The sequence below is a fragment of the Cyprinus carpio genome, chromosome B5, assembly GCF_018340385.1.
Source record: "Cyprinus carpio isolate SPL01 chromosome B5, ASM1834038v1, whole genome shotgun sequence".
NCBI classification, from domain to species: Eukaryota; Metazoa; Chordata; class Actinopteri; order Cypriniformes; family Cyprinidae; genus Cyprinus; species Cyprinus carpio.
In genome coordinates, this window is record NC_056601.1 from 30629009 (window position 1) to 30654707 (window position 25699).

The following is a 25699-nucleotide window of genomic DNA, read 5'->3' on the forward strand; positions in this document are numbered from 1 at the left end:
ATGGTTTCTAGATTTGTTGTAGCTAAGGATTGATGGCATTTTAAATAATTTGCTAAAAAGCCTTAATTGCCCAAAACAATTTACTTCAACACACAAACACACTACACACACACACACACACAAAAAAAAAAAAAAACACACAAAAACACAAAATTCCTTATCCTGACACAAAATGACCAGCTAACATTAATTGACTAATCATAAGTACTGTAAGAGCACCTAGAGACAGTGCATATAAAAGGATGGAAGAAAGTGAAGTGCTTCCCATCGTGTTCTTGTTAGCAATAGTTACCTCCAAAGAAACATGTACAGCCATCATCGCTGTGCATCACAATAACCTCACATGCACGGAAATTGCTACAAAGAATATTGCACCTGAAAGAACCATTTACACATCAAGATCACAAGGAGGGATCGAGAGTTTTGACTGCAGTGTGGAAGAATGTCTTCGGAATGTCCCAGAGTGTCCAGGCAAGCCGGCACGGACGTCTCCTCCTGAGGAGTCAGACGTGGGATCGTTGGCCAACAGTGCAGGCTGCCTCAGGAATGGCAGGAGGGTTGTGTGTGAGAGCTGCACACCAGTAGGCCAAGACTTTTGGCCAATGGCCTGGTGTCAACAAGGGCCTGCAAGAAGCCACTTCTCACCAAGGAAAACGTCAAGGACAGACTGACATCTGACAAGAAGTACAAGGAATTGGACAGCAGAGACGTGCAAAGTCATTTCTCTGATGAGCCCCCTTTACGACTGTTTGAGGACCTCTGGAAAATTGATTGTTCAGAGAAGAAAAAGTGAACGCTACCATGAGTCCTGTGTGTCGCCAACAGTGAAGCATCTCGCGGAACATGAATGTGGGGGTTGTTTTCAACCACGGGAGTGGGCTCTCTCCTAATTCTGCCTAAACAACACTGCCATGAATAAAGAATGGCTAACAAAACATCCTGCCAAAGGAGGCAACTTCTTCCACGATCCCATGGAGCAATTTTGGTGATGATCCATGCATTTTCTAGCATCTGATGGAGCACCATGTCATAAAGCAAGAGTGATAAACGAAGTGGCTCGAAGATCATTACATTGAAATTTTGGAATCCGTATTGCAAGCAACTCCCTTAGATCTCAATCCCATAGAGAACCTAGTGGTCAGTCTTCAAAGGCGAGTGGACAAGCAGAAGTCCACAAATTGGGATCAACTCAAGAGAACAAAGGCAAGAATGGATCGCCATCAGTCAGGATTTGGCCCAGAAGCTAAAATCCAGCATAGCCACAGGCAAAAACTGCAGAGGGTTTATGAAGAACAGCGGGTCAAACAATTGTAAATATTGACCCGCTTTTTTTTTTTTTTTTTTTTTTTTTTTTTTTTTTGTCAATAAAAGACTTTAAAGCCTATATGCTTATCATCATTGTTTTTCAGTATACCATAGAGCAAACGTGGGAACAAAAAATAATCTACAAATTCGGAAGCAGTAAATTGCGGAAAACACAAACTTTGTCACTTGCCCAAACTTTTGGCCATCTGTGTATAAGCAGCTTTCAGATTATTTTTAACCTGTGGTAACCTGTGGTGTTTCAGTGTGGCAGCAAAGGAAGTTGCCCATTGCATTTGTAATATACGTTTTCATTATTATTCACCCTTTGTTTTCTTCTTCCAAAACCCTCTAAAACTAGTAATCTAGCAAAAAAACAGTTTTAGTATTGTTTGAAACTTTGATTTTCTTTGATTTGGACTTTAATTGCATTCTAGGCGACTTATCAACCAGAGTAACTTCATCATGATTAATGAGTTTCTAAAACATGAAGCGGAAGTCAAACCAGTTCACACGCGCTCAAACATTAACCAAAGAACTTACTTTGCCATTTGAATCTCAGACCAAACGGCGTGGTGTCGCAACTCCTGCAACTTCATATAGCAGCGAATCTACAAACAAACACGCAGACAATAAGGGCGATAACACGGTATCTGGACATATCCGCAACAGACAGCAGCATGTCACGGACAGATGCGTGTAGCAATACACGACCACAAAATTAACATTCACCGAGAGGTGCGTCAAGCACGATACAATATAGGTAAAGTTAATCAGCAATGCTAGCCAAATTCGTAGATCTAGAGTCCATGCTGTCATATATTCAGTACATTGGGCAGCTGATGAATAATATGGACGGAATCTTTCTTGCTTTTTAAAATCCTCAGGGTTTATGTTTAAATATATGAGAATGTATTAAGATAAAGGGCCAGTATTTTAGCTGCGCTGCATAAAACTAGCTTTCTATTTTTCTAGTTCTATCTACTTGTTTTTCTTTGTGTGTGTGTGTGTGTGTGTGTGTGTGTGTGTGTGTGTGTGTGTGTGTGTATACACGTTCTACATGTATTGCGTTAGGCTTACCGAGACTTGTCATTTGCACTTACATATCATTGCTCTTTTTAGAAGTTTCTTGATTGCTTCTGTATTTGTCCTCTACTTTTTCTAAGTAGGCTTCGGATAAAGCATCTGCTTAATGTAAATGTAAATAAAAGCGGCCCCTTTAGTGTGATACAGTAATTTTTAAAGTGCTAATAAAAGTCCCCAAATTATAGGCCCACAATGCACAGGTAATATTGCTAGATTTTTCACATGAAATAAACTAGTCCCTCTGACATTCCCAATAACGTCTGTTTCTTTGAGCACTGTAATTTTAAATTGCATATACATTTTGTTTTTATAAATCTAATATATAAAAATCTATGAATTTTTTATTAATTCATGATGTTGATGATTATATATTATATTTTTAATATATATATATAATATAATATAATATAATATATTCAAGTCATAAAGTGTAAAATATTATAGAATTATTTAGATCAGTGGTCTCCACACATTTTAATTTTTAAAATATATTATTATATTTAGTGGTACTTTATACTTACAGAATGAATGTATTGCATAAATAAATCTAAATAATTAATAACTATAGAACAGGCTATTTTTAGTAAAGAAATACTGTTAACTATTTATTAAAAAAAATAAAAAAAAACAACCTTTAGGAATCAGTTCTTTAAAGGGAGGGAATTTGTCCCAACTAGAGTAAGCTGTCCACACAAACTATGTAAATTATCATTCGAATGTGGTTTTATTAAAAATAAGAGTAGTGTTATGTAGCAATAATAATCTAACTTTTGCAGCAATTTTTGGAAAACCATATGCACTGCAGGGAGAGGTTGGACTGTTAAGCTATTAAAAGTAATATTAATTAAGCTATTAGAAGGTATGCATTGAATAAGGGACATTAGCAGTCACACTGCCCCCCCGTGCCTTTGCTGTCACTGCGTGAAATGTCACATCAAGTCCCAGTATTTCTAGATAAAATATAACATCACACACCTCTACACTTCTCTCACACCTCTAAAAATCACACAAAAAACACACATGCACACAAGATATGTCACACTGCCGGACTTTGCTGTCACTGCTTGAAATGTCACATCAACTACCCATGTGCATACTAGCTTCTTATAATATTGTGCATTGCAGCTTGTGATGCATCACTTGCTGAAACAGTATTGCTTGTGAATCTTTAGAGGCTTTGCGAATACAAGTGATGAAGGCTGGTTGAGGTCCATGTTTGCACACAAAGTGGATGCCAGGAAAGATGCCCACTCCAATCTGCTCTCCAAGAAAGAAACCAGCAACCTCTACAAGATTCAGTGTAAGCCAATGAATCTAAAACCTTCAAGGATGTGCTCAAATGTTTAGGCCTTGGGAGAAATAGTGCATGCAGTATAGTTGATAGGAATTGCTAAAAATATCCCCATGCACGAATGATGTGCTTGCTTGTCATTTTCCCCCAGAAAAACAGCCTAAACTGCTTATTTTGTACTAATTGTTTTAATAAATCAGCTTCCAAAGTGTTTATTTGTGGAATTCTTTTGTTTTCAAGAGACCAGCTGTATGGAGAATGGTAATGAAAATTGGGTTTAGAAAAATGAGGGTGACATTTCATTAAATGGTTGATTTGAGTGATGAAAGTTTCACTAAATTTAAAATGTTTACTTCAACTACTGTAGAACATCTAGAACAAATAGTTTTTAACTGCAAGATACTGCCACTATTCTTCCCTTACACACACTAATTAATCTTTTTTTTTCTCTCTCTCTCATTCAACAAACAAAGTAAAGCCAGAATGCATGGAGGCATACAATAAAATGTCGTAAGCACCCTTTTGCAATTACAGTATATATTGCTGATAAAGTATGGAGTCTTGATTTCACTAGGACACTTGTACTTTGGTTCCTTGATTGTTTCTTGATGTTATCATATCGTATCATATCATATGTTATACTGTCCTGCCCCAGCTTCCTGTTTAAATAGCAAAAACATACATCTACACATGAAAACTGTTTTTTTTTCAGCCTATTGATTATATGAATTTTTTTTTTTTTTTTTTTTTTTTTTGCGATTTAAATTTAAAATTGTCAAAATTACTCTCGTGTCTAAACTACTCCCACTGTATATTTTGAGGGATGAGGTCCAGAGAGAACTTCATCGTGATGCAGATTATCCATGTGAAGTCATTGGAAGCTGGAACACCTGGTACGGTGAACAGGATCAGGCAGGTGAGATGGAAAAGCATAGTTTTGTATTATATTTTTTAATGTTTTATAAAATATTCTCTTATGCTCACTAAAACTGCATTCATTTGCTCATAAAAACATTAAAAAGAGTAATGCAATGAAATATTCTTACAATTTCAAATTGTAATAATACAATGTTTGAATATATTTTAAGATGTAATTTATTCATGTGATGCAAAGCTGAATTTTCAGCATCATTACATCAGTCTTCAGTGTCACATATTCATTTTAATATGCCGATTTGCTGCTCAAGAAATGTAACAGTTGTGCTGCTAAATATTTTTTTGGAGACAGCATTTATTTGAAACTGAAATCATTTGTAACAGTATAAATGTCTTTACTGACACTTTTGATCAATGTATGCATCCTTTTCGTATAAAAGCATTAATTTCTCTCTCTCTTAAAAAAAAAAAACTAACCTAACTGTCCCCAAATGTTTGAAAAGTATTGTTATAAAGCGCTACATTTGGTTTGTTTAAATATCTGTTAGATGTTTTATATACAGTATCTTGTTACAGTGCTAGAGTGACACATGCTGTTTTGTGTTTGTAGTGCATCTCTGGAGGTATTCTGGTGGATATCCTGCTCTTACAGAGTGTTTGCGTAAACTCAACAGCAATATGGTATTTAACACATCTCTGTGCAATTAAAATCTCTGTCAATTAAATTTCGGATTTAAGAATGTCAAAATGCATATATTGTTTGTCCTTTGTCATAATGTTCCCTGTGCAGGCGTATCTTGCATTTCGAAAAGAGAGGAGCAAAATGTTGATCTCCCGACACAACCAGCTTCTTCTGGAGTTTAGTTTCTGGAACGAGCCTGTGCCCAGAAGCGGCCCCAACATTTATGAACTGAGAACATATCAACTAGTAGTAAATGGCATTTAATTATTCTGTTTTGAAGATACACCTTTTTATTTAAGCCGTTCAAGATGAGCTCTTTTGTCATCAGAACAGATCTGGAGAAATTTAGTTTTACTTGCTCACCAATGGATCCTCTGCAGTGAATGGGTGCCGTCAGAATGAGAGTCCAATTAGCTGATAAAACAGTCCACAATACACTACTCCAGTGAAAAAGTCTATCCCCTCTTGTCCTCTCCCATTTCTTTAAAACTGTTTTTGCTTGGGAGTGATGCTTGATCTATGAACATTAATCTCCTAATTCAGATGAAACAATTTTTTTACTGGAGATATCAGTTATTATGGATAGAGGACTCGTATTTTAGCTGGAAGTAACAGTTTAAAGTTAAAAACATCTTGATGGATTTGTTTCTTACAAACAAGCAGCTTTTTGCTTAACAAGACATCAGCTGATGGACTGGAGTTGTGTGTTTGGACTCTCATTCTGACGGCACCCATTCACTGCAGAGGATCCATTGGTGAGCAATTGATGTAATGCTAAATTTCACTTCTTGGATAGCCTGAGGGTGTGTACATTTTAACAAATGTTTAGTTTTGTGTGAGCTTTTCCTTTAATTATTTTTCTCTGTTTTTGTCCTGAAATTTCTGAATGAAGCCCGGAACTATGATTGAATGGGGAAACAATTGGTAAGTTTGTGTGTGAATTGTAGTGTTAACTTAAAGGGATTTTTCACCTTCAGTTGCTGGTGCCAGTTGACTTCAATAGTATTCCACACTATGCAAGTCAATGGGGACCAGCAACTGAAGTTGAACTATCCCTTTAAGGAAAAATACTGATATTTTATCACCATGCTGCATATGTAATCTATTTTATCATGTTCCAGGGCTCGAGCAATCAAATATAGACAGGAAAACAATGAAGCAGTGGGTGGCTTCTTTACACAGATCGGTGAATTGTATGTTGTTCATCATTTATGGGGTAAGAACATCCTTCACTGAGCTCATATCTTCTTCTGATCATTGCATATTATTAACTGCTTTAAAATAATATTTTTTATGTGTTTTAGCCTATAAAGACCTGCAGTCCAGACAAGAGACCAGAAATACTGCTTGGTTAAAAGAGGGCTGGGATGTCAATGTGCACTATACAAGTGAGTAAGAACAAAGACAGAGGTTGAAATACAATATTGCAAACTGCATTATATACTGTATACTGCCTGTCTGTTTAAAAAATATGTGCACATATCATTTTAATGTAGCTTTTCAGAGTTATGCAAATGTTTTTTACAGTAACATTGAAGACATTTATAATGTTGCAAAAGACTTCTATTTCAAATATATTTGTTTCATATATTCTATTTCAAATAAACTTATATTAATTTCAACATAAAAATATAAAACTGAAAAAAGTCACAGCAAAAAACAAAAAAAAATCACAAATCACAAATGTTACACTAAATAATTCAAAATAATAATAATAATAATAATAATAATAATAATAATAATAAATGTTTTTAGGGCAGTAAATGAGCAAATTAAAATAATTTCTAAGGATCATGTGACACTGAAGACTGGAGAATTGGCTACAGTGAATTAAGCTGTACCATAAAAGGAATAAATTGCATTTTAAAAGTTATTTTAAATTGTAATAATATTTTACAATATTACTGTTTTTATTGTCTTTTAGATCAAATAAATGCAGCCTTGGTGACTTCTTTTAAAAACTTTAAAAGTCTTAAAAACTGCAAACTTTTGAATGGTATTATGTTTTAATATACAACCATAAATGAAAAAAAAAAAAAAAAATGCTTTTTGCTATTTTCAATTATGTAAAAATGTTTTAACTTTTGGCAGTCTGATCAAATAATCAGTCAAGAGAGAGATTTGGGAATTCTAGGTATTACTTGAATAAAGAAAATGTGCATACTTCACACAGTATGCTAGAAATATGAATCAATTCAAAGCATAATCTAAGTTTTCTTTGTAAACCTCGCCATCTGGTGGATTTCAGTAGAACTGTTAGAACTGTTCAATACATTCAAACTTGTTTATTTCTGTTTTTGACAGTGCCTCTTATTCAAAAAATGGAATCAAGAATTATGATCCCCATGGAACATTCACCTCTGCAGTAAAATCAACAGTGTTTCACATGTGATGATACCAAATACACAATCCACCAGGAAATCTCCTGTTTAGTTCTGACTTTACTCAAACACATCTGAAGTCTTCAGGTCCTCTAGAAGCAGACAGGCAGTCGTGTTAGAGTAGAGCTGGACCTAAACTCTGCAAGAAGGCAAAAGTGTGCCAGTGTTAAAGCCAATCTGACCCCAGGGCCTTTGTGTGAGACTGTTATATATATATAAAAATTACAGTCTTGTTTTTATACATCATTCTCCTTTCTAAAAAACAATAAGAAAAAACCTCCAGCAAACATATCCATTTAAAATAAAATAAAAAAAAAAAATTTTAAAATTTAACGCGTTTATCAAAAAAAATAATTAATTAAAAAAAAAATAAAACTCCATTTTAGGATAATAAATGACGAGATAATTCCTGTTGACCTGTAGTCTCTTCTTACACTATATTCAATTATTATTATTTTATAATAATTTCATGATGTTACCATGGTCATTTTCACTATATATAAAAACTTAGCAATGTAACTGGTTACCTTATGAAACAGGCCCATTTTAAATGCCTCTAACACCTTAACAGCGGACGTGTAACACAAACACAAAAATACAAACAGAATACAATAAACTGGTAGAAGGGGCATAAGCTTGAAACGATGTGTTCAGAAGTGGGTGGGGCTTCGCGACGAGTATGTTCTCAGATTCGTTGGCTTTAAATAATAATTCTCCAAATCACAATCAATCATTTTGCCAGTTTCTCCGTGCCATTTTCGTGTGTAAAAATAATCCCTTGCATATTTGCTAAAGCAAAATATAAGCGTAATTCACACGTGATACCTGTTACTTTGCTCAGCGCTGATGAGATTCGCCTTATCACATTCACTCGTGATGACTTAATATAGATTTTTTTTATATATATATTTTACACAGAAGATTTGTACGAATTTATTATAATGTTAATTCTTGAACATACTAGGTTTAAAAAAAACTTCTTATTCTACAAAAATCTGAAATAAGATCTGAAATAATATACTAATTCAAATCAGCTTTTACGCCCCTGCAAAAGCCAACAAAATGCCCACAGTAAAAAACATCATTTTATACACACACCAAAAATATCTCTCATCGAATTACATCAAATAATTACATCGAATGAGTCTCTCCCACCAGCCAGCAACAACGTGCCCGATGCACGAGGATGGAGCGTTTTGGTAGCAGATCACATAAGCGGATCTCGCATTGCGTTATTTAACGCGTCCACCTGGTCTGCATAGAACACATTTTCACGGCGTCTTCCTGGAGGTGTAGTGAACGATGGACCTGCACATCTTGGACCATAGATTAAGGGTCACATCCATCAGTAAAACGGGACTTGAACAGTACACACACCCCCTAATCAAACTGATATTTCTCAGAAACAGGACGAGGTAAGAACAGTCAATGCCTGTATGAGCTTGCAAACATGTTTTTACGCGTTTAATTGGTGCTATAGCTCAGTTCAAATACATAGCTTGCTTGTTTACAATGTGTTCAGATGCAAAGTAAAAGCCTCGCCCTGTTTTGGTTAGTTTGGAGGAATGATAAATGACCAGAGAATATCAGCTCATGCACATGCACGTGGGGCCTTTAACTTATTCTTAAAACTATTATAAAACTACTATAAAATGAAGCTGGTTTTCATAAAGTAAGCAATTTAATCAACTCATCTATCTCATCAAATGACTCCAAAATATTAAATATTGTAAAACCTAAACAGCCTACTAAAACATCTATACAACACATTCAGGCATTCAGACATACATCAAAAAAATTAATTTTAAAAACTAACCAAAACTTCCAATCACTAAAAATTACCCTAACATGAGACAAAAAAAAAACTAAAAAAACACTAAAATTAGAAAAAATAAAAACTAAAAAAACACAAAAGCCCCAAAAAGAATCTTCACATTGCATATACAGTGGCCCCCAAAAGTATCTGCAAACTTAAAAATGTATGGATTTGTTTTCTTTAGATAACAACTAAATATCAGCAAGTTACTTTTTTTGGTAGATAATATGTATTTAAGTAATTTTCTGTATGTCTCATTTGCCGACATTAAATTGTATGTTAATATACTGGCATTATATCATAATTTATTGGCCACCTTTCGCTTTAGATATTCATTGAAAAACCCATGTTGGTTGTTGATTTGTTAGTAAAACGATAATGTTTTTAATGCTATCACCCCTAATTGAGATCCTGTTGTTTTTGTACCAGATAAATACTATATACTCTGTATTTTAACACTTGAAATAAAAGTTAGGGTTATTATTAATATAAAAAACAAAATATTATTTTATAGTCTAATATAGAAACAAAAGATTAAAACCAAAAGTTAGTGGGACATGTCCGGTACTAGTTATGGGCAAGTTCCTTCATACATCCACAAGCAAAGTTTAAGACGATTTGGAAGGATTCATTGCAAAAAACTTGTTAGGTTGTTCTGAGAAAAGAACTAGTATCATTGGTTTGCAGAAGTCTGTTGGTTTTCTGTGTCTTTGTGTCTCTCTCTTATTTCTTCCGTCTAATGGTGTTACATAAACTCAGATATGTGCAATATAATCTTGGTTGTAAAATGAAGCTGAAGAAAGTATTTTGTGGGGGAGCGTGTGACTTCAGCTTATTTTATGATCTGCTTAATGCCATTGAATGGGTGTTTTTTGTCGCGTCTCTGCGGGGATGAGGGGATCGCGACAGGCCTTTCAGGACTGGTTTCCCACATATTCAGTAATGCCTTTTCTGGTTTGTTCAGGCATAACTTGTTGAACTTTCCAGAACCTTGAATGCTACAGACTGATAATGTTCTAGAAGAGGACCATATCACTTCCTAAGCTAAAATAACTTTTTTGTTTGTTTTTTGTTTTTTATCTTAAAATACAAAAATAAAGAATAATTCACCCAAACATAAAATTCATGTCTTAATTTACTCACCCCCATATTGTTCCTAATAAAATAGTGTGTGAGTTGTAAGAACTACTATCTTCAAGAGTTGTCTCTCTGAAAATCTTCTTTTCTGTAGCTCTCAAATACTCTTCACACAAAAAATCTTCATTTCCACTGTAGCTCTCAAATACTCTTCATGCATGAGCATATTCAAACTTGCCATGTCAGTTTTGATATCATGACACCAAGCAGCTGAATGTGACCTGTTAAGAGTGTAAGTGGTGACAAATTTAGTTTTTGGATGAGTTATGCTTTTTAGAGGTCATAAGGCGTGCTCACACAAACACAAGAAGATCTCATCTGGGAATGGTAATTACTGCATCTGCCTTGTAAATTAGCTCACTCTTCACAAAAATGAAAATTCTGTCACCACATTTTACACCATTGTTGTCATAAACCTGTATGGCTTTCTTTTTCATGTTGAACTCAAAAAGGAGATATTTTGAATAATGATCTTTCAAGACTAAAACATCACCATTAAAGTCCATAAAACTTATGAGGTGAACTTCGGATCAATTTTTTTCCCGAAACACGTTTTATCAAAGTTATTCCAGAAGAGGTTTGTGTGAGTCATTAAAAAAGATCTCACTCAGGATAATGATTCAGTCACGAACTGTGAGGACATGCAAAGTTAAATCTGCGTTCATACATTTTTTACCAACAGACCATGATTCTTCAGTAACTTTGGTAATTAAATTTATTGTAAATTTATGAAAAAATTCAGGAGCAACTGAAGCACACAAATGCAAAAATCAACAATATAAACTAATTCAGATGAAATATAATACATTATACATATTATATGATCTTTTAAGGATTCATGATTGATTAATCAAAATAAAAACTAAATTATAATATGGCTCCCTGTGGTTTTCTGTCAAAATTCACTTTTGATGGTTTAACATTAAGAGGAATGTAATTATCATTAGTATTGTAAAATTACAGTTTAAAAATAAAATTGTTAAAATATTATTATTTCTTTATACTCAGGTTTTTTTTTTTACAGGGTGAAAATTATTAATAATTTTTAGTGACTTTAGTACATAGTCGTTTATAATAATACTTAATAATAATGTTATAATTATTATTATTATTATTAATGAAATAATATTATTATTACTACTAGAATTTAGCACATATTTCTGCAAACAAGACAAAATTATTATTATATTTTTTTTACAAGTGTGCTTTCCTGTTTATTTCTTTATTTTTTCACCAAGGGTGTGGTAGTTGCAGTTAAAGGTTACTCCATCCCAAAATGAAAGTGCATCATTAATCACTTAACCCCCAGTGTCGTTCCAAACACGGAAAAGCTTTGTTTTGTGTTCGAGGACACCTGAAATTTAAGATATTTTGGATGAAAACCGAGAGGCTTGTGACTGTCCGCATAGACTGCCAAGTAAATAACAGTGCCAAGGTCCAGAAAAGTATGAAAAGCATTGTGTCAAGAATAGTCCATCTGCCATCGGTAGATTCAACCCTAGAGCGTTATGAAGCGGCGATAATACTTTTTTTTTGTACACAAAGACCCAACAAAATAATTACTTTGTTCAACAATTCCTCTCCTCTTTGTCTCACCACAAATCAGCGTAGTGCCATTTTGGCAATTCTTCTGAGCGATGCGGCCGAATGTCATTATTCTCTTTTTTTATTGTCCAGCCCAGCTGCGCGATGCGTTGTTTGCTTTAAAAACAAAAAAAGTATCCCTTGTGGGCTGATGCTGAAGAGTGTGCACCATCTGCTCCAATTTGCCAAAATGGCGCTACACTGATTTGGGAGGTTAGATTTTGAGGAGAGGAAATTGTTGAATTGGGCATTATTTTGTTTCTTTTGACAACATAATAAGAAACAAACTCAAAAACTGTTTTACACTAAGCTGCAAAAAACAATAATGTACAACATATAACACATAATGTATAAAAACTAACCAACTAGTTCCTTGATACAAACTAATAACACAAAAACATACATATATCAAATACAAATCACTTATATAAAGACAAATATTATGCAATTTAAATTCATGTAGGCTCTAACATATTTAAACCATAAAGTTTTAAAAGGGACTTTCAATTAATCATTCTATTGTTACTGCATTGGGAAGAAAAATGACATCCAGGTTTAAAAATTTCTGTTAGCGAAGTTGAACCCTGGGAGCTCTAGATATTGTTAGGAAGTGTGAGACTAGCTGACACAATGCTGAGTTAGCCCTGAGGGTGGGGATGTATTATTTCCCTTCTGTTTGGCCCTTGCATTGATGTGCCCAGTGGTTGGGGTCGGGATTGTATTGCGCTGAGTTGCAGACAGCACAGGAATCAGCTGTGAATGAAGAGTACAGTACAGTATCACAGCTCTTCCGTCAGATAACACCTCGTGCACTGCTGAGTCTAACTCAACTGCAGTAGTTCATGTGAAAGTTAGAAAGTGTTTGTTGTTAGCAGACTACTGCAAAGATAAGTACTGAAGTCAATGCAATTAAAGTAAACAAAAAACAATAACACATATTTCTTAAATTTATTCATCCACATCAAATTAAAGTTATCCTAAGACAAGAACACATTTTGGTTTTAGGTTTTGATCCACTTCAAATGTTGACTAGTATATACATACATGTATACACACACACACACATATATTTTATGTAAACACAAAAGTTTTATTTTGGATGCAATTAATCATGATTAATCGATTTGACAACCATAATAAGAAATCAAACTCAAAAACTGTTTTACACTTAAGCTGCAAAAACAATAATGTACAACATATAACATAATGTATAAAACTAACCCAAGTCACTTGATACAATACTAATAACACAAAACATACATATATCAAAATACAAAATCACTTATATAAAGACAAATATTATGCAATTCTAAATGTCATTTATGGCTCTAACATTATTAAACCATAAAGTTTTAAAGGACTTTCAATTATCATTCATTGTTACTGCATTGGGGAAAAAAACATCCAGGTTAAAATTTCTCCTTTAGTATTCCCAGAGTAAAAAAAAAATCATAACAGTTTGGGAAAACATGATAGCAGTAATATGATCAAATTTGGTAATAATACTAATTATCATTAGCCTAACTATTGGATCTTATTGTTTACCAAGTAAAATCATTCACGTGTTGCATTACTACTTTTTTGAGTATTAATGTATTTTCTAAATTTGGGGTCAGTGAGATCTTTCTTTCTGTCTGTCTGTCTTTTTTTGAAAATAAATTAATACTTTTATTAATCAAGGATGCATTAAATTGATCAAAAGGGACAGTAAAAACATTTATAATGCTAGTAAATATTTCTATTTCAAATGAATGCTGTTCTTTTGAACATTTCTGTTTATCAATGAATACATTTTAGAAAAAAACATAAAGCAGCACAACTGTTTTCAACATTGATAATAATCAGAAATGTTTCTTGAGCAGCAAATCAGAATATTAGAAGGATTTCTGAAGGATCAGTGACACTGAAGACTGGAGTAATGATGCTGAAAATGCAGCTTTACATCGCAGGAATAAATTACATTTTATTTGTTTTAAATTATAATTATTTCACAATATTATTGTATTTTTGATCAAATAAATTCAGCCTTGGTAAGCAGAACAGACTTAAATCAAAAACATAATTTTTTTTACTAACTCAAAACTTTTGAAAAGTAGTGTACCATATGAATGGATTTCAGAAAGAGAAAATGACATTCACTTTTTCTGCAGAGGGGTTTGATGTGGTTTGTGTCTCCATCCCACACCTCCCTGCTGGAACATTCTTTACAGCAATCTGCCATTGTTTTTTCCATTATGCAGCGTCTGATCTGTCTGTTTGGTTTTGCTTCTTTGTCTCTGTCCCTCTGTTTATTTTCCCTCTCTCCTGTGCTTTTTCTCTTTCTCTCACAGATGCAAATTTTTCAGTCTCACAGAGACTCCGGAAAATTACACAGTTGTCCTTGATGAGGAGGGATTTAAAGGTAAAACACACATTTACACACACACGAACTGCTGTCCTAAGGCTCTTGTGTTCAATTGACGATGACACACATTGTCATGGACTATATTGAGAATTATATAATTTTATTTATAGTTATGTTGTCATTTTATGTTGTCAACATATAGAACTGATCCTGGGGACTTTTAATCAGACGTTTCACATTGCACATTTCCAAAACCTGGGTTAACATTCTTATTTGCATAATTACACGATGGGCTAAATTAATGCAAAATATGTAATTGACTCTTTATTTGATTGATTCATTACTTGAAGCCGCACTGAAATGTGAAGAATATAGAAATGTGTGACATGTTTGAACATGACTTGGTACATTTATTTATTCATTTTAAATTGTGCTGTATGTATTTCAAGCAATAACACATTTTTAGAATTTATATATGTTAATAAAACATATATATGATCATTTCATTAAGTATTTATAGAAACCATTTAATAAAAAATATAATTATGTCTCTTTCAGCTCTGTATAAAAGATATTTACATGTAATATAACAGTATTCTAAATTTTGGAGTCGGTAAGGGTGTTTTATTTTTTATTTATTTAATATTTTTAAGTGTCTTGTGCTCACCCAAACTGCATTTATATGATCTAAAATACCCAATTTTTGATACAAAAGAAGCAGTAATATTGTGAAATCCTTTTACAATTATTAAATATTTATTATTTTAAATTTAATTATAATGATTATATAATATTATGAAATTATTTTCAATTCGAAGCAGAAATTTCAGCAGCCGTTTCTCCAATTTTTAGTGTGTAATTTTTTTCAGAAATTTTAATATGCTGATTTGGTGCTCAAATAACATTAACAACAATTATTGTTATTATCACAGTTGAAAACTGTTTTGCTGCTTGGTGATTTTGTGAAATATTTTGTCACCTTTATGCATGTCCTTACTTTCACTTTTGATCAATATCCATCAAGGACACATAAAAAGTATTTATTTTAACCCAAACTTTTAAAAATTGAAAACTTAAAAATTGTAATATTTTTAAATATATTTTTTATTTTTATCGTTATTTTGAGTTCACGGCTGTTACCCAAACAGCTGCTTCCTCTATGCTGACAAACCCCTGCAACTCCAGAGCAAAAACCGCTTTCCTCTTCTCATAATTCACAGGAAGGTAAAGACAGATATGTAGAAACATGTTGGATGCAGTGTATATTTGTAGGTGGTGTTCTGATATGAGAACAAGGTTGTTTTGTCTCATTTTAAGAGGTGTACATGTCCAAAATGTATTCTTGGAATTTTTTTTTTCAGTTCTAGCTTGCTTTGCCGTTTTCAGCTAAACAAATGCAAGGTGTTAATGGGTTATAGAATGACCCTGGTAACTTCTAAACTCTTCGAAGAGTAAGCCCACCTACAAAGACATTTGCAACTTCCTGCTGTAATTCTCCGAATAAATATAGACTCCGGATTTGTTGGAGTGTTAACAGAATCAGCGTTTAGTGACAACTTCCTGTTTTGCTCTGTGGTAAGTCAATAATTCTAATAGGTGTTTCACTGCATAGAGTAAGGCAGCTATATTTTTACATTATTTGAAGAAAAAAACTTCTCTGCTCTCCTCTTCAAAAAAACCACCCGCCCAACAAAGAATTCATTTAATCAAAAAAAAATATTGTGAAATATTATTACAATTTCAAATAACTGTTTTCTATTTGAATATATTTTGAAATGTAATTTATCCCTGTGATGCAAAGTTGAATTTTCAGCATCGTTGCTCCAGTCTTCAGTGTCACATGATCCTTCAGAAATCATTCTAAAATGCTGATTTGGTGCTTAAGAAACATTTCCTGTTATTATCAATGTTGAAAACAGTCTGGATGCATAATATTTTTGTAGTAACTGCAATATTAAGTTTGAAAGAACACCGTTTATTTGAAATAGATTTTTTTTGTAATATAAATATCTCTGTCAGTTTTTATCAATTTAATGCATCCTCACTGAATACTTTTTTCTCCACTAAAAATTTGCTTTTTTTTTTTTCTATGAATATTTTGTAAAATGTGACGGAAGTGAACAAACGGTTTAAAACTGGTATATTTGTATATTGACACTGACTTCTGTGTGTCCTCTTCATCACATCCTCATCCTCCAGAGCTCCAGCCGTCTGAGCACTTACAGGTGGAGGGCTCCACTTGGCTCCCGCTCAATGTCGTCTCCAATGGCAATGCCTCCAGCAGCTCACAGAGCGTGGGCGTCACCAAGATCGCCAAATCTGTTATCGCTCCATTGGCCGAGCAGCATGTGTCCGTCTTCATGCTCTCCACCTATCAGACCGACTTTATTCTGGTAAGCGAGTGTGGTGTGTCTCTGTGATCATGTTTCTAGAAATATTTGGATGAGTGAAAACTGCACCAAATGCTGGAAGTATTGTGTCAGTGAATCAGGGTTGTTATAGATAACTAAAACTAAAAATATATATAAAAAAAATCAGTACTTGAAATACAGTAAATGTTAACTGAAATATAATATAAAAAAAAAAAAAAAACGCAAAACAAAATTACTAAAGCTTAAAATGAAAACCATAAACATTAAAAAAAAAATTTTAATAATAAACTTTTTTTAATAGTATATCAATGATACTAAAATAACACTGCAAAGAATAACCAAAATATTTTATGTTCAGCTAAAATTTCTGCTATTTTTTTTTTTTTTATAATATATTTTCCAATTCAACATAAAAGACGTTGTTGCTTTCTTTGGTTAATGAAACACAGCACAAAGTTAAGATGTGGATCTGACGGACATTTGGCTGAACCCAGAGACACAGAACAGTGTTAATAAATAATGTATTATGGAAAAGGCAGCATAAACATGCGCTAACATCAAACACACCTGCCTGTTGTAAATCTTTTACAATTTGATGACTCTTATGTTTTAATAAGTTGGTAGATGTTTGAAGAGCACTGTGTAATGTTGATTGGTCTTATACTTTCTTCTTTTTTTTTGGTCTTTTACTTATACTGTGCATTATACTTTCAAGGGCAGTTATGCTTTTGTAATAAGCTAATTTACAGTTTTGCTAATAACTCTAGAGCTGTGTGGGCCAGAATATATCCTTGTTTAAAAACTTACTTTTTTCTTTTTTCCTTTTGGGAAACTAACTTTTCTTAAAGTCTTTCTCGGCTGCTTATCCCATTCACCATCCACATGAAATTTTGTTTGTAAAAACTTTTTTTATTGATTAAAAAACAATTAAAGTGTGCCCAATATTAACTTATATTTCTTGAATGTAAAGTCCAAACTTTACAAAACTTTGTGTAAAGAAACCACATGCTAAAGCCCACAGGGGGTGCTACAACAACAACAAAACAACCATAACTGTTTGATTGATGTTTTGTATGTTGTTGTTTGGGAACAAGTGCTGCTAACATATGCTAAAAATGCAATAACAATACAAAAGTAAAGTACAAAACAAACATGACCACCTCAGGGAGTGCTGTTGGGTGCTTTATATAAAAATGTATGTTATTAACATACTAAAAGGGATGTTTGTGTTGTAGGTGCGAGAGAAAGACCTGTCGGTGGTGGTGGAGACTCTAGTGGAGGAGTTTAATATTTTCAGAGAGGAGGGAGGAGAATCAGTGCCTGTCCACAGTCAGGACGCCTGCAACGGCCTTCAGCGAAACGGCAGAGAGGGTGAGAAAGCAGTGAAAGAGAGGCATACACTACTGTTTAAAAGTTTGGGGTCAGTGTGAAGTCTCTTATGCTCTCCATGGCTGCATATATTTGATAAAAAATACAGTAGAAACTATAGTATTATGTTACATTATTACACTATAAGATAACGGTTTTCTTTTTGTATGTATTTTAAAATGTAATATATTTCTGTGATGCAAAGCTGAAGTTTCAGCATCATAACTCCAGTCTTCAATGTGACATGATCCTTCAGAAATTTTTCTAATATTGATGATATGATGATCATCATCATCATCAATTTTGAAAGCTGTGCTATTTTTTTCCAGGATTCTTTAATGAATAGAAAGTGCATTGATAAACAGCATTTATCTAAACAGAATTTTTTTGTAACAATATAAATGTCTTTACTGTCACTTTTGATATATTTAATGCATCCTTGCTGAATAGAAAGTGAAGAGAAGAAAGTGTTAGTTTCTTTAAAAAAAAAGAAAGAAAAAAACTGACTCCCAACAATTGAACTAATGCAGTGGCTTCTTAAAAAGGTCATATTATGAGAAATAGTGAAATTGATTATTTAAGAATAGTCCATTATACTATGTGTGTGTTCAGTTCCACATGCAACAGTTCATCCGGTGCTGATTCCAGAAAATCAATTTTGCGTAATGAGCTTGGATCCGGACACACTGCCAGCGATTGCCACAATCCTCATAGACGTTCTGTTTTACTCTAACAGGTATGAAACATGCTGCTGCAAACTCTTGCAGAGATGCTGTATGCATACACATTTCTCATTGCTTTGAGTTCTGTATTTCCTCTTCAGCATATTACTTAGCTGACCAATATTGTTTTACCATTTCACTGCCACTAAGAGGCGTCCTGAACCAAGTCACAGTTTATGACACATTACACTGTAGAGGAAAGATGGGGTGAACTATGCAGAACTCTCTAATTATAAAAATTGTCTCCTAAAAATGAAAAGTAAAATAAATATACATAAAATAAACATAATTATTCCTTTTATTTTATTCACTTATAACCCATTTTACACCTTTTTTCTGTTTGTGTGGGCACTTATTTCCTTTGGTATATTCAATTATAACAAGTTGTAGGTTAAGTAGTCTGTTTATTTTATTTATTTTGAATGCATTTTTCTCCTGCAGTCCTAGAGAGGGCGCCAGTATTGATCAGGACATGGAATGTATCAAGTTTTTCTCCTTCTCTATGATTGATGGATACGTCTCTTTGGTGATGGACACAGAAGCACAGAAACAGTAAGACCCTCACAGAGTCATGAACAGGTCATCATATCAAAGCTTTGCACGTTGCAGATTTAAATATGAAAATATGTTTGTGTTTGTGTCAGATTCCCCACTGATCTTCTCTTCACCAGCTCTTCTGGTGAGCTCTGGAGGATGGTGAGAATAGGAGGACAGCCACTCGGCTTCGGTGAGCTTCAGATACCTTCTTTTGACCATTTGAATGCAGCATGTATCCTTTAGCCATGCCATAATGCTTTGCAACAATCTCAGTGAAAGAAAGAAAAATGAGTCGAATGAATAAAAATTAAATGAAAAGGTTATGAATACTTACAATTCATTCAGCATTAGAAGGTATTAATAAAAAATATTAGATTTTATTTATTTTAAAGGGATAGTTCACCCAAAAATGAAAATGTGATGTTTATCTGCTTACCCCCAGGGCATCCAAGATGTAGGTGACTTTGTTTCTTCAGTAGAACCCAAACAAAGATTTTTGAAACCATTGCAGTCTATCACTCTTATAATGGAAGTAAATGGGAATCACGGCTAAAACATACAATAAAACAACAAAAAAAATACATACACAAACAAAAACAAATTAAATCCTGCGGCTCGTGGCGATACATTGATCTGTATGGAGTCAATATAATGCTGCATATATATGCAAAAGAATAAAATGAAAATGAAAGTATTGAGAAAAATAAATGTGCTTTTTGCAAACAAAAATAAAGAACTGCAAAATATAAATGAAACAGCGTGAAAGCAATGATTTTGCAATACATATTTTCCATGGCTATATCTACTAATTTATTTTGCAACGCTGCTTTTATTTTGCGTTTCATTCAAGTTTGAACAGGCGATACCATTTTCCCTTTGCGCTTCACGTTTCTGCGCATCTCACTTTGTGGCACTGTTTTGACGTGGGGGTGGAGTCAAGGGACGGGGGCGTGTACAACAGGCCTCCCTGGAAGTGACGTCATCGGCCAAAGACGCAGCTCACTGATCCAGGCACCCTCATTGAGCAGAGGCATGCAGGTGGATAATTTTCTTTTAGTCGCTAGCATTAAAACATGCATGTTTAAATTTTATTAACTTTATTAACAAATGTATATGTGTATTATTATAATTATATGTGGCGTCCTTCCACAAGTTAAGAGATTTTAAACAAACACTGTTAATACACATGCATTTAACCAAATGAAGCAATACACATTTTAATGCTATGAAAGTGTGCACATTGAGAGAAATAAACAGCAGATGTTCATGTTAACAACTTCTTTAACTTGAGCAAATGCTGCTAATACACATATACATTTGTTAATAAAGTTAATAAAATGAAAACATGCATGTTTTAACTTGCTAGTCTCAGGGCTTCAGTAACCGAGATCAGGGCAGTCTCAGTTGAGACTGTGCAAGAAACATAGAGAGTTGGTTGAACACAACTCGCTTAAGTGTCTTTGCAATGAATGGAAGAAGGGATACCAGTCTGTAGTTTTCTAAATGTACCAGTGTGAAGAGAGGTGCTGATAATGTGCATGAGTGCAGGTATAACTGATGAAGAAATGGCTTGAAAGAGGTGAGTGGGGATAGGATCAGGCGGACAGGTAATATGATTGGAAAGGATAAGTCTGCTTCTGAGAGTGGAGAGAGGGAGGAGATAGAGTGTGTATTTGTTATGAAGTTTGGTGCTTCAGGGTGGTGTGTGCTGGTCTGGATGAAAGGTGGCAAAAGTTATCTAAGAAAGATATTAGAGTGGAGCAAAGAGTGTCAGTATCAGTGTTAGTGTCCAGTGTGGAAAACTGAGAGGGTGGAGGAAGTGGGATGAAAACATAGAGGATAGGAGAGAAGGAGAGAGTGAAAGGTGACCTGTGGAGGAGTGTGAGTTGTGCCTGGAGTCAGTCTGAGGTTAGAAGTGATGAGGAAGTGGTCTGAGTTGTGCAACGGAGTAACTAAAGTGTTATCATTGGTGCAGTAGAGTGTGTAGATAAGGTCTAATTGGTTACCTGATTTGTGAGTACTGTAGCTATAGTAGACACTCACTTGAGGTCAAATGAAGCAAGCAGACTGTTGAAGTCAGCAGCCTGGGGTTTACCTAGGTGGATGTTGAAGTCCAAGTTGGAGTATCGTCCTGGGGGAAGTTTGAGAGTAACACATCCAACTCCAAGAAGTTACCCAGTTGATATGGGGGACGATAAAAGACTACAAAGTGGATTTTAACAGGGTGGGTAACAGTAATTGCGTGCGATTCAAATGAACTGTTGCCAGTAAGAGAATGGTAGAGGATCAAATTTCCATTCATTTGTAGACCGGTACCTCTACCACTTGCTCAATTGGGAGAAATTGGGGGGAAAAGTAAAATGGAGAGGGCTGCAGGAGTGGCAGTGTCCTCAGGTTTGATCCAAATCTCAGTTAGGGCCATGAGGTTGAGACTTCAATGAGTAGCAGTGGATGAAATAAAGTCTGCTTTGTATACATCAGACTGGCAGTTTCAGAGACCAATTGGAATAGAGAGTAGTGCCTTGTCTGTGTCCTTGCTCGGTGGAGTCGTACAAGGTAGAGTTGATGGTCTTTTCACTCGTCGGTCTTAACACTAAGTCTGTCATGCTGCGTTGTACTTACCAATTATATACTCGCCTGATACCTTGTTATTGAATAAAGCTGGCCAAGCCTTACTACTTACTAAACCGGAACTGAAAAGCCATGCGATACGCACAAGAACAAATGCATCTTGAGCACGCGTTACACCATAAATAATAAAATCTATGAGAAAAGAAACAAAACACTTACAAACTACTGTCCTCTTCTGGTGCTTGACTGCTTGTTCTCTTAGGATGTCTGTGTGTATAAATGACTCTCTTAATATTTTTCTGTCTGATCCAATTCCTAGTCCATACAAGCGCAAAATCTGTTCAGCTGAGTGATAGATGAACAAACACAACAAATTGAATCAGAAAGTCACATTTCACGCAGTTATTTGCCGTTATCTCACACTCTCTGTCTCCTTTTTCAGATGAATGTGGGATAGTTGCTCAGATCTCTCAGCCTCTTGCAGACAGTGATATATCAGCGTATTACATTAGCACCTTCAGCTTTGATCATGCTCTGGTAAGTCCTTTTTTCTCCTTTTAGCTCCGAGTAGTAGTTGACTGATGTGGTTTTTGCAGTCCATTAATGCACAAACATAATTAATAGACCCATTTAGGGTGATAAAAGATCCTGATCACTCTATGTGCATTTATTTTGCAATAATGATCTGCTTACATTCAGTCTGTAGAGGTTATGTGTCTAGTCTACAGCAGTGGTTCCCAACCACGTTCCTGGAGGCCCTCCAGCACTTCACATTTTGTATCCCTCCTTTGTCTGAGACACCCAATTCAGATCTTCGAGTCTCCACTAACGAGCTGATGATCTGAATCAGGTGTGTTTGATTAAGGTGACATAGAAAACATGCAGTGTTGGGGGGCCTCCAGGAACGCGGTTGGGAAACACTGGTCTACAGCATTTATATTTAGTACATTTGAATCATTTATGATATTTGTGTGACACTGAGCAACAGAAGGTAAATGGTTGCCTAGTAACCAGGAAACAGAAGAATTTCAGAATATGATCTGATTGGATGATTTTCGCAACACCGCCTATTTCCATGTTGTCATGTGAAATCAGATCATCTGGTTGTCCTTGCTTTCTATTCCTTTCTTTTTTCCTGGAAACCCTCAAGTATTTTAGCAGAAACTGTCTGGTTCCCGATTGGTCAGGGGATCGTTCTTACTCATCATTAGATCATCGTTATAATTTAATATTAAAATGTGCAAATGTTCAAATTATTTAAATATCAGCATATTTTTTTTTTTTAGATGACATACTCGTTTTGGAACCCCTGCCATACAGTATGTAGCTGAATTTATTTATTTTTATTTTTAGTTCTGACACTCAAAAAGGCACAAGAAAAGAAGTGTCCTTCATGATTCATTCAAAATCGAAGAGACAAGATTGAGTCATCAGTGTTTTTAAGATGTTTTTCCACATAAACTATATTCGGAATTGCTATATATAAGGCAATGGTAATGATGTAATCCTTCAGTGCAAGCCAGTGAAGTCCCTGCCACCAGAATCGTGCGTTCACATGATTTTACAGTAAAAGAGGAAGTGTGAGAAAAAGTTCATACCTGTTGGTATTCAAACTTACGCTACTTTGTCATAACCTTCATCTGTTTCTGTTTCTTCATCTGTTTTTTTTCCCACCCCTACTCTTTTGCCAAAGTGTCACAAAAACTATTATTGTTATTGTAATTTATTTTATTTTATATTTATTATTATTTTATATAAACATTTTATGTTTGCTGTTGTTTATAATAATAATTTGTTGTTAGCATTTAAATACTAAAAACTATTAATTTTTATTATTTATTATTATATTATTATATAATTTTCTAAGGGTCCTGCTGTAAACATTGTGTTTAGGACAATGTGTAGAGTTAGAAAAGAAAAAAAAAAATTTTTAAAGGTTAAAATAATTTTTTGAAATACTGTTTTGGAAGAGTATTTCCATGCATGCATCATTATGTCTGTCCATAAATACCTCTGTGCATCCATGCATACGTCCATCTCTACATGAAACCATGCACTGTCATCGGTCTGAGCTGATTCGTATGAGATGATGCATCTGTTTACACCCATCCTACAAAACTCTTCATACCAGCGTGTTGTTCAGCTGACAGCATGTGACATCCCTAACAATTATTGCATGTTTGGATGGGATGTAATCATCCTTGTGTTTTTGTGTCATCTAAGCCTAAATCTTCTTTTATTTTTTTTTTGGTCTCAGGTGCCGGAAGAAGACATAGTCAGCGTGACTGAGATGCTTCAAGCTCAGAGGATGTCCAGCTGAGGATGTATCTTCAGATTGAAAAGAGTAGAAAAAAAACCTACACAGTGGATGGTAGATCTTATTTGAGCCACTAACACACAGTATTACTCCACAACCAGAGGTGCTTCAGTCACTGCATTCGAGAGCTTGGGCTTAAAACAGGCCTAAACTCAAAAAAACAGTGGCATTTTACTTTTGCGGAAATATACCATTACCATTAATCAAAGTACTGACATGATTTGAAATGACACTTTTAAGGCATGTTAATGATCGATTATTTGAAACACTTTTTTTCTTAATTGAATTAGAAGATGAGAGGATGCTATCGATTTTGGATGTTTATTTCTTCATTTTCAGGGGTAACAATAACACAATGTTATGTAATGCGCAACAAGAAATCCACTGTTTGGTTTACCTGCTGCCATTATGTTCTGCAAAAATCATTATTACTTTGAGTATTGCACACAGACGTCTTCCAGTATTGTCAGAATCAGGTTTTTTTCCTAAGTAACCCTGTTTGAGGTCAAGCTAAATACATTTTATTGTTGTAGCAACTTATGGTTTCATTGAAACATTGCAATTAGAAAAGCAGTTACTGACAGAGAATATTCGGATCACTTTTGAATCAGAATTTCAAACAATACTGGAGTCATACTGTTATGAATGATTATTTTGTTTTAAATCACGTTTACACCAAGCTTAAAAAACCCAACAAGAACATATCCAGCTCATATTTCACCCCAAAAAACTAAATCCTAATGCACAAATAGTTAGTAGGAAATAGGAATAGTTTGGAGAAATTTAGTGTCACATCACTTGCTCACCAGTGGATCCTCTGCAGTGAATTGGTGCCATCAGAATGAGAAGTCCAAACAGCTCATAAAAACATCGCAATAATCCACACCACTCCAGTCCATCAATGATCATCTTGTGAAGTGAAAAGCTGCATGTCTGTAAGAAACAAATCCATCATTAAGGGTTTTTAATTTTAAACCCCTGCTTTTGGCCAAAATACCTGTCCATAATCCATAATAACACCTACCTGTTGTAGTCTCACATCAAAATCCACCAACATGTGTGTTCAGAAAATTTTTTGGACTGTTTTTGCTTGTAAACAGTGCTTGATCTGTGAATGTTTCTATTCTGATTCAGGCGAGATGACTTTTTCACTGGAGAAAGCAATATTATGTATAGAGGACTGGCATTTTAAGTGACTGAAGCAACGGTTTGAAGTTAAAATCATCTTGATGAATGTTTCTCTTACAAACACAGACATTAACTGTAGGACTGGAGTTGTTTGGATTATTTTTGGTGTATTGTGATGTTTTTAT

At 34.4% G+C, this 25699-nt stretch overlaps 2 protein-coding genes across 3 annotated transcripts; both read left to right on the forward strand.

Annotated features, from left to right (window-relative positions):
* Window positions 1-242: 242 nt before the first annotated feature.
* Window positions 243-7869, forward strand: LOC109075007 (protein NipSnap homolog 1-like). Its single transcript, XM_042723450.1, has 11 exons — window positions 243-517; window positions 622-789; window positions 3561-3688; window positions 4138-4189; window positions 4501-4595; window positions 5166-5236; window positions 5346-5486; window positions 6130-6161; window positions 6359-6453; window positions 6542-6625; window positions 7542-7869. Exons 1-11 carry the CDS (start codon window positions 243-245, stop codon window positions 7604-7606), a joined length of 1206 nt encoding a protein of 401 aa, XP_042579384.1. The 3' UTR covers window positions 7607-7869.
* An 884-nt stretch (window positions 7870-8753) lies between these two features.
* Window positions 8754-25060, forward strand: LOC109078597 (cytosolic arginine sensor for mTORC1 subunit 1-like). Of its 2 annotated transcripts, none has more exons than XM_042723105.1 (9): window positions 8754-9033; window positions 14486-14556; window positions 16699-16892; window positions 18107-18242; window positions 18852-18975; window positions 19403-19513; window positions 19606-19688; window positions 22512-22606; window positions 24327-25060. In XM_042723105.1, the coding sequence occupies exons 1-9, from the start codon at window positions 8921-8923 to the stop codon at window positions 24387-24389; spliced, it is 990 nt and encodes a 329-aa protein (XP_042579039.1). In that variant the 5' UTR covers window positions 8754-8920; the 3' UTR covers window positions 24390-25060. The 2 variants fall into 2 exon arrangements, with proteins under 2 accessions (XP_042579039.1, XP_042579040.1); XM_042723106.1 differs by having other exon boundaries at window positions 19633-19688.
* The last annotated feature ends 639 nt before the right edge of the window (window positions 25061-25699 follow it).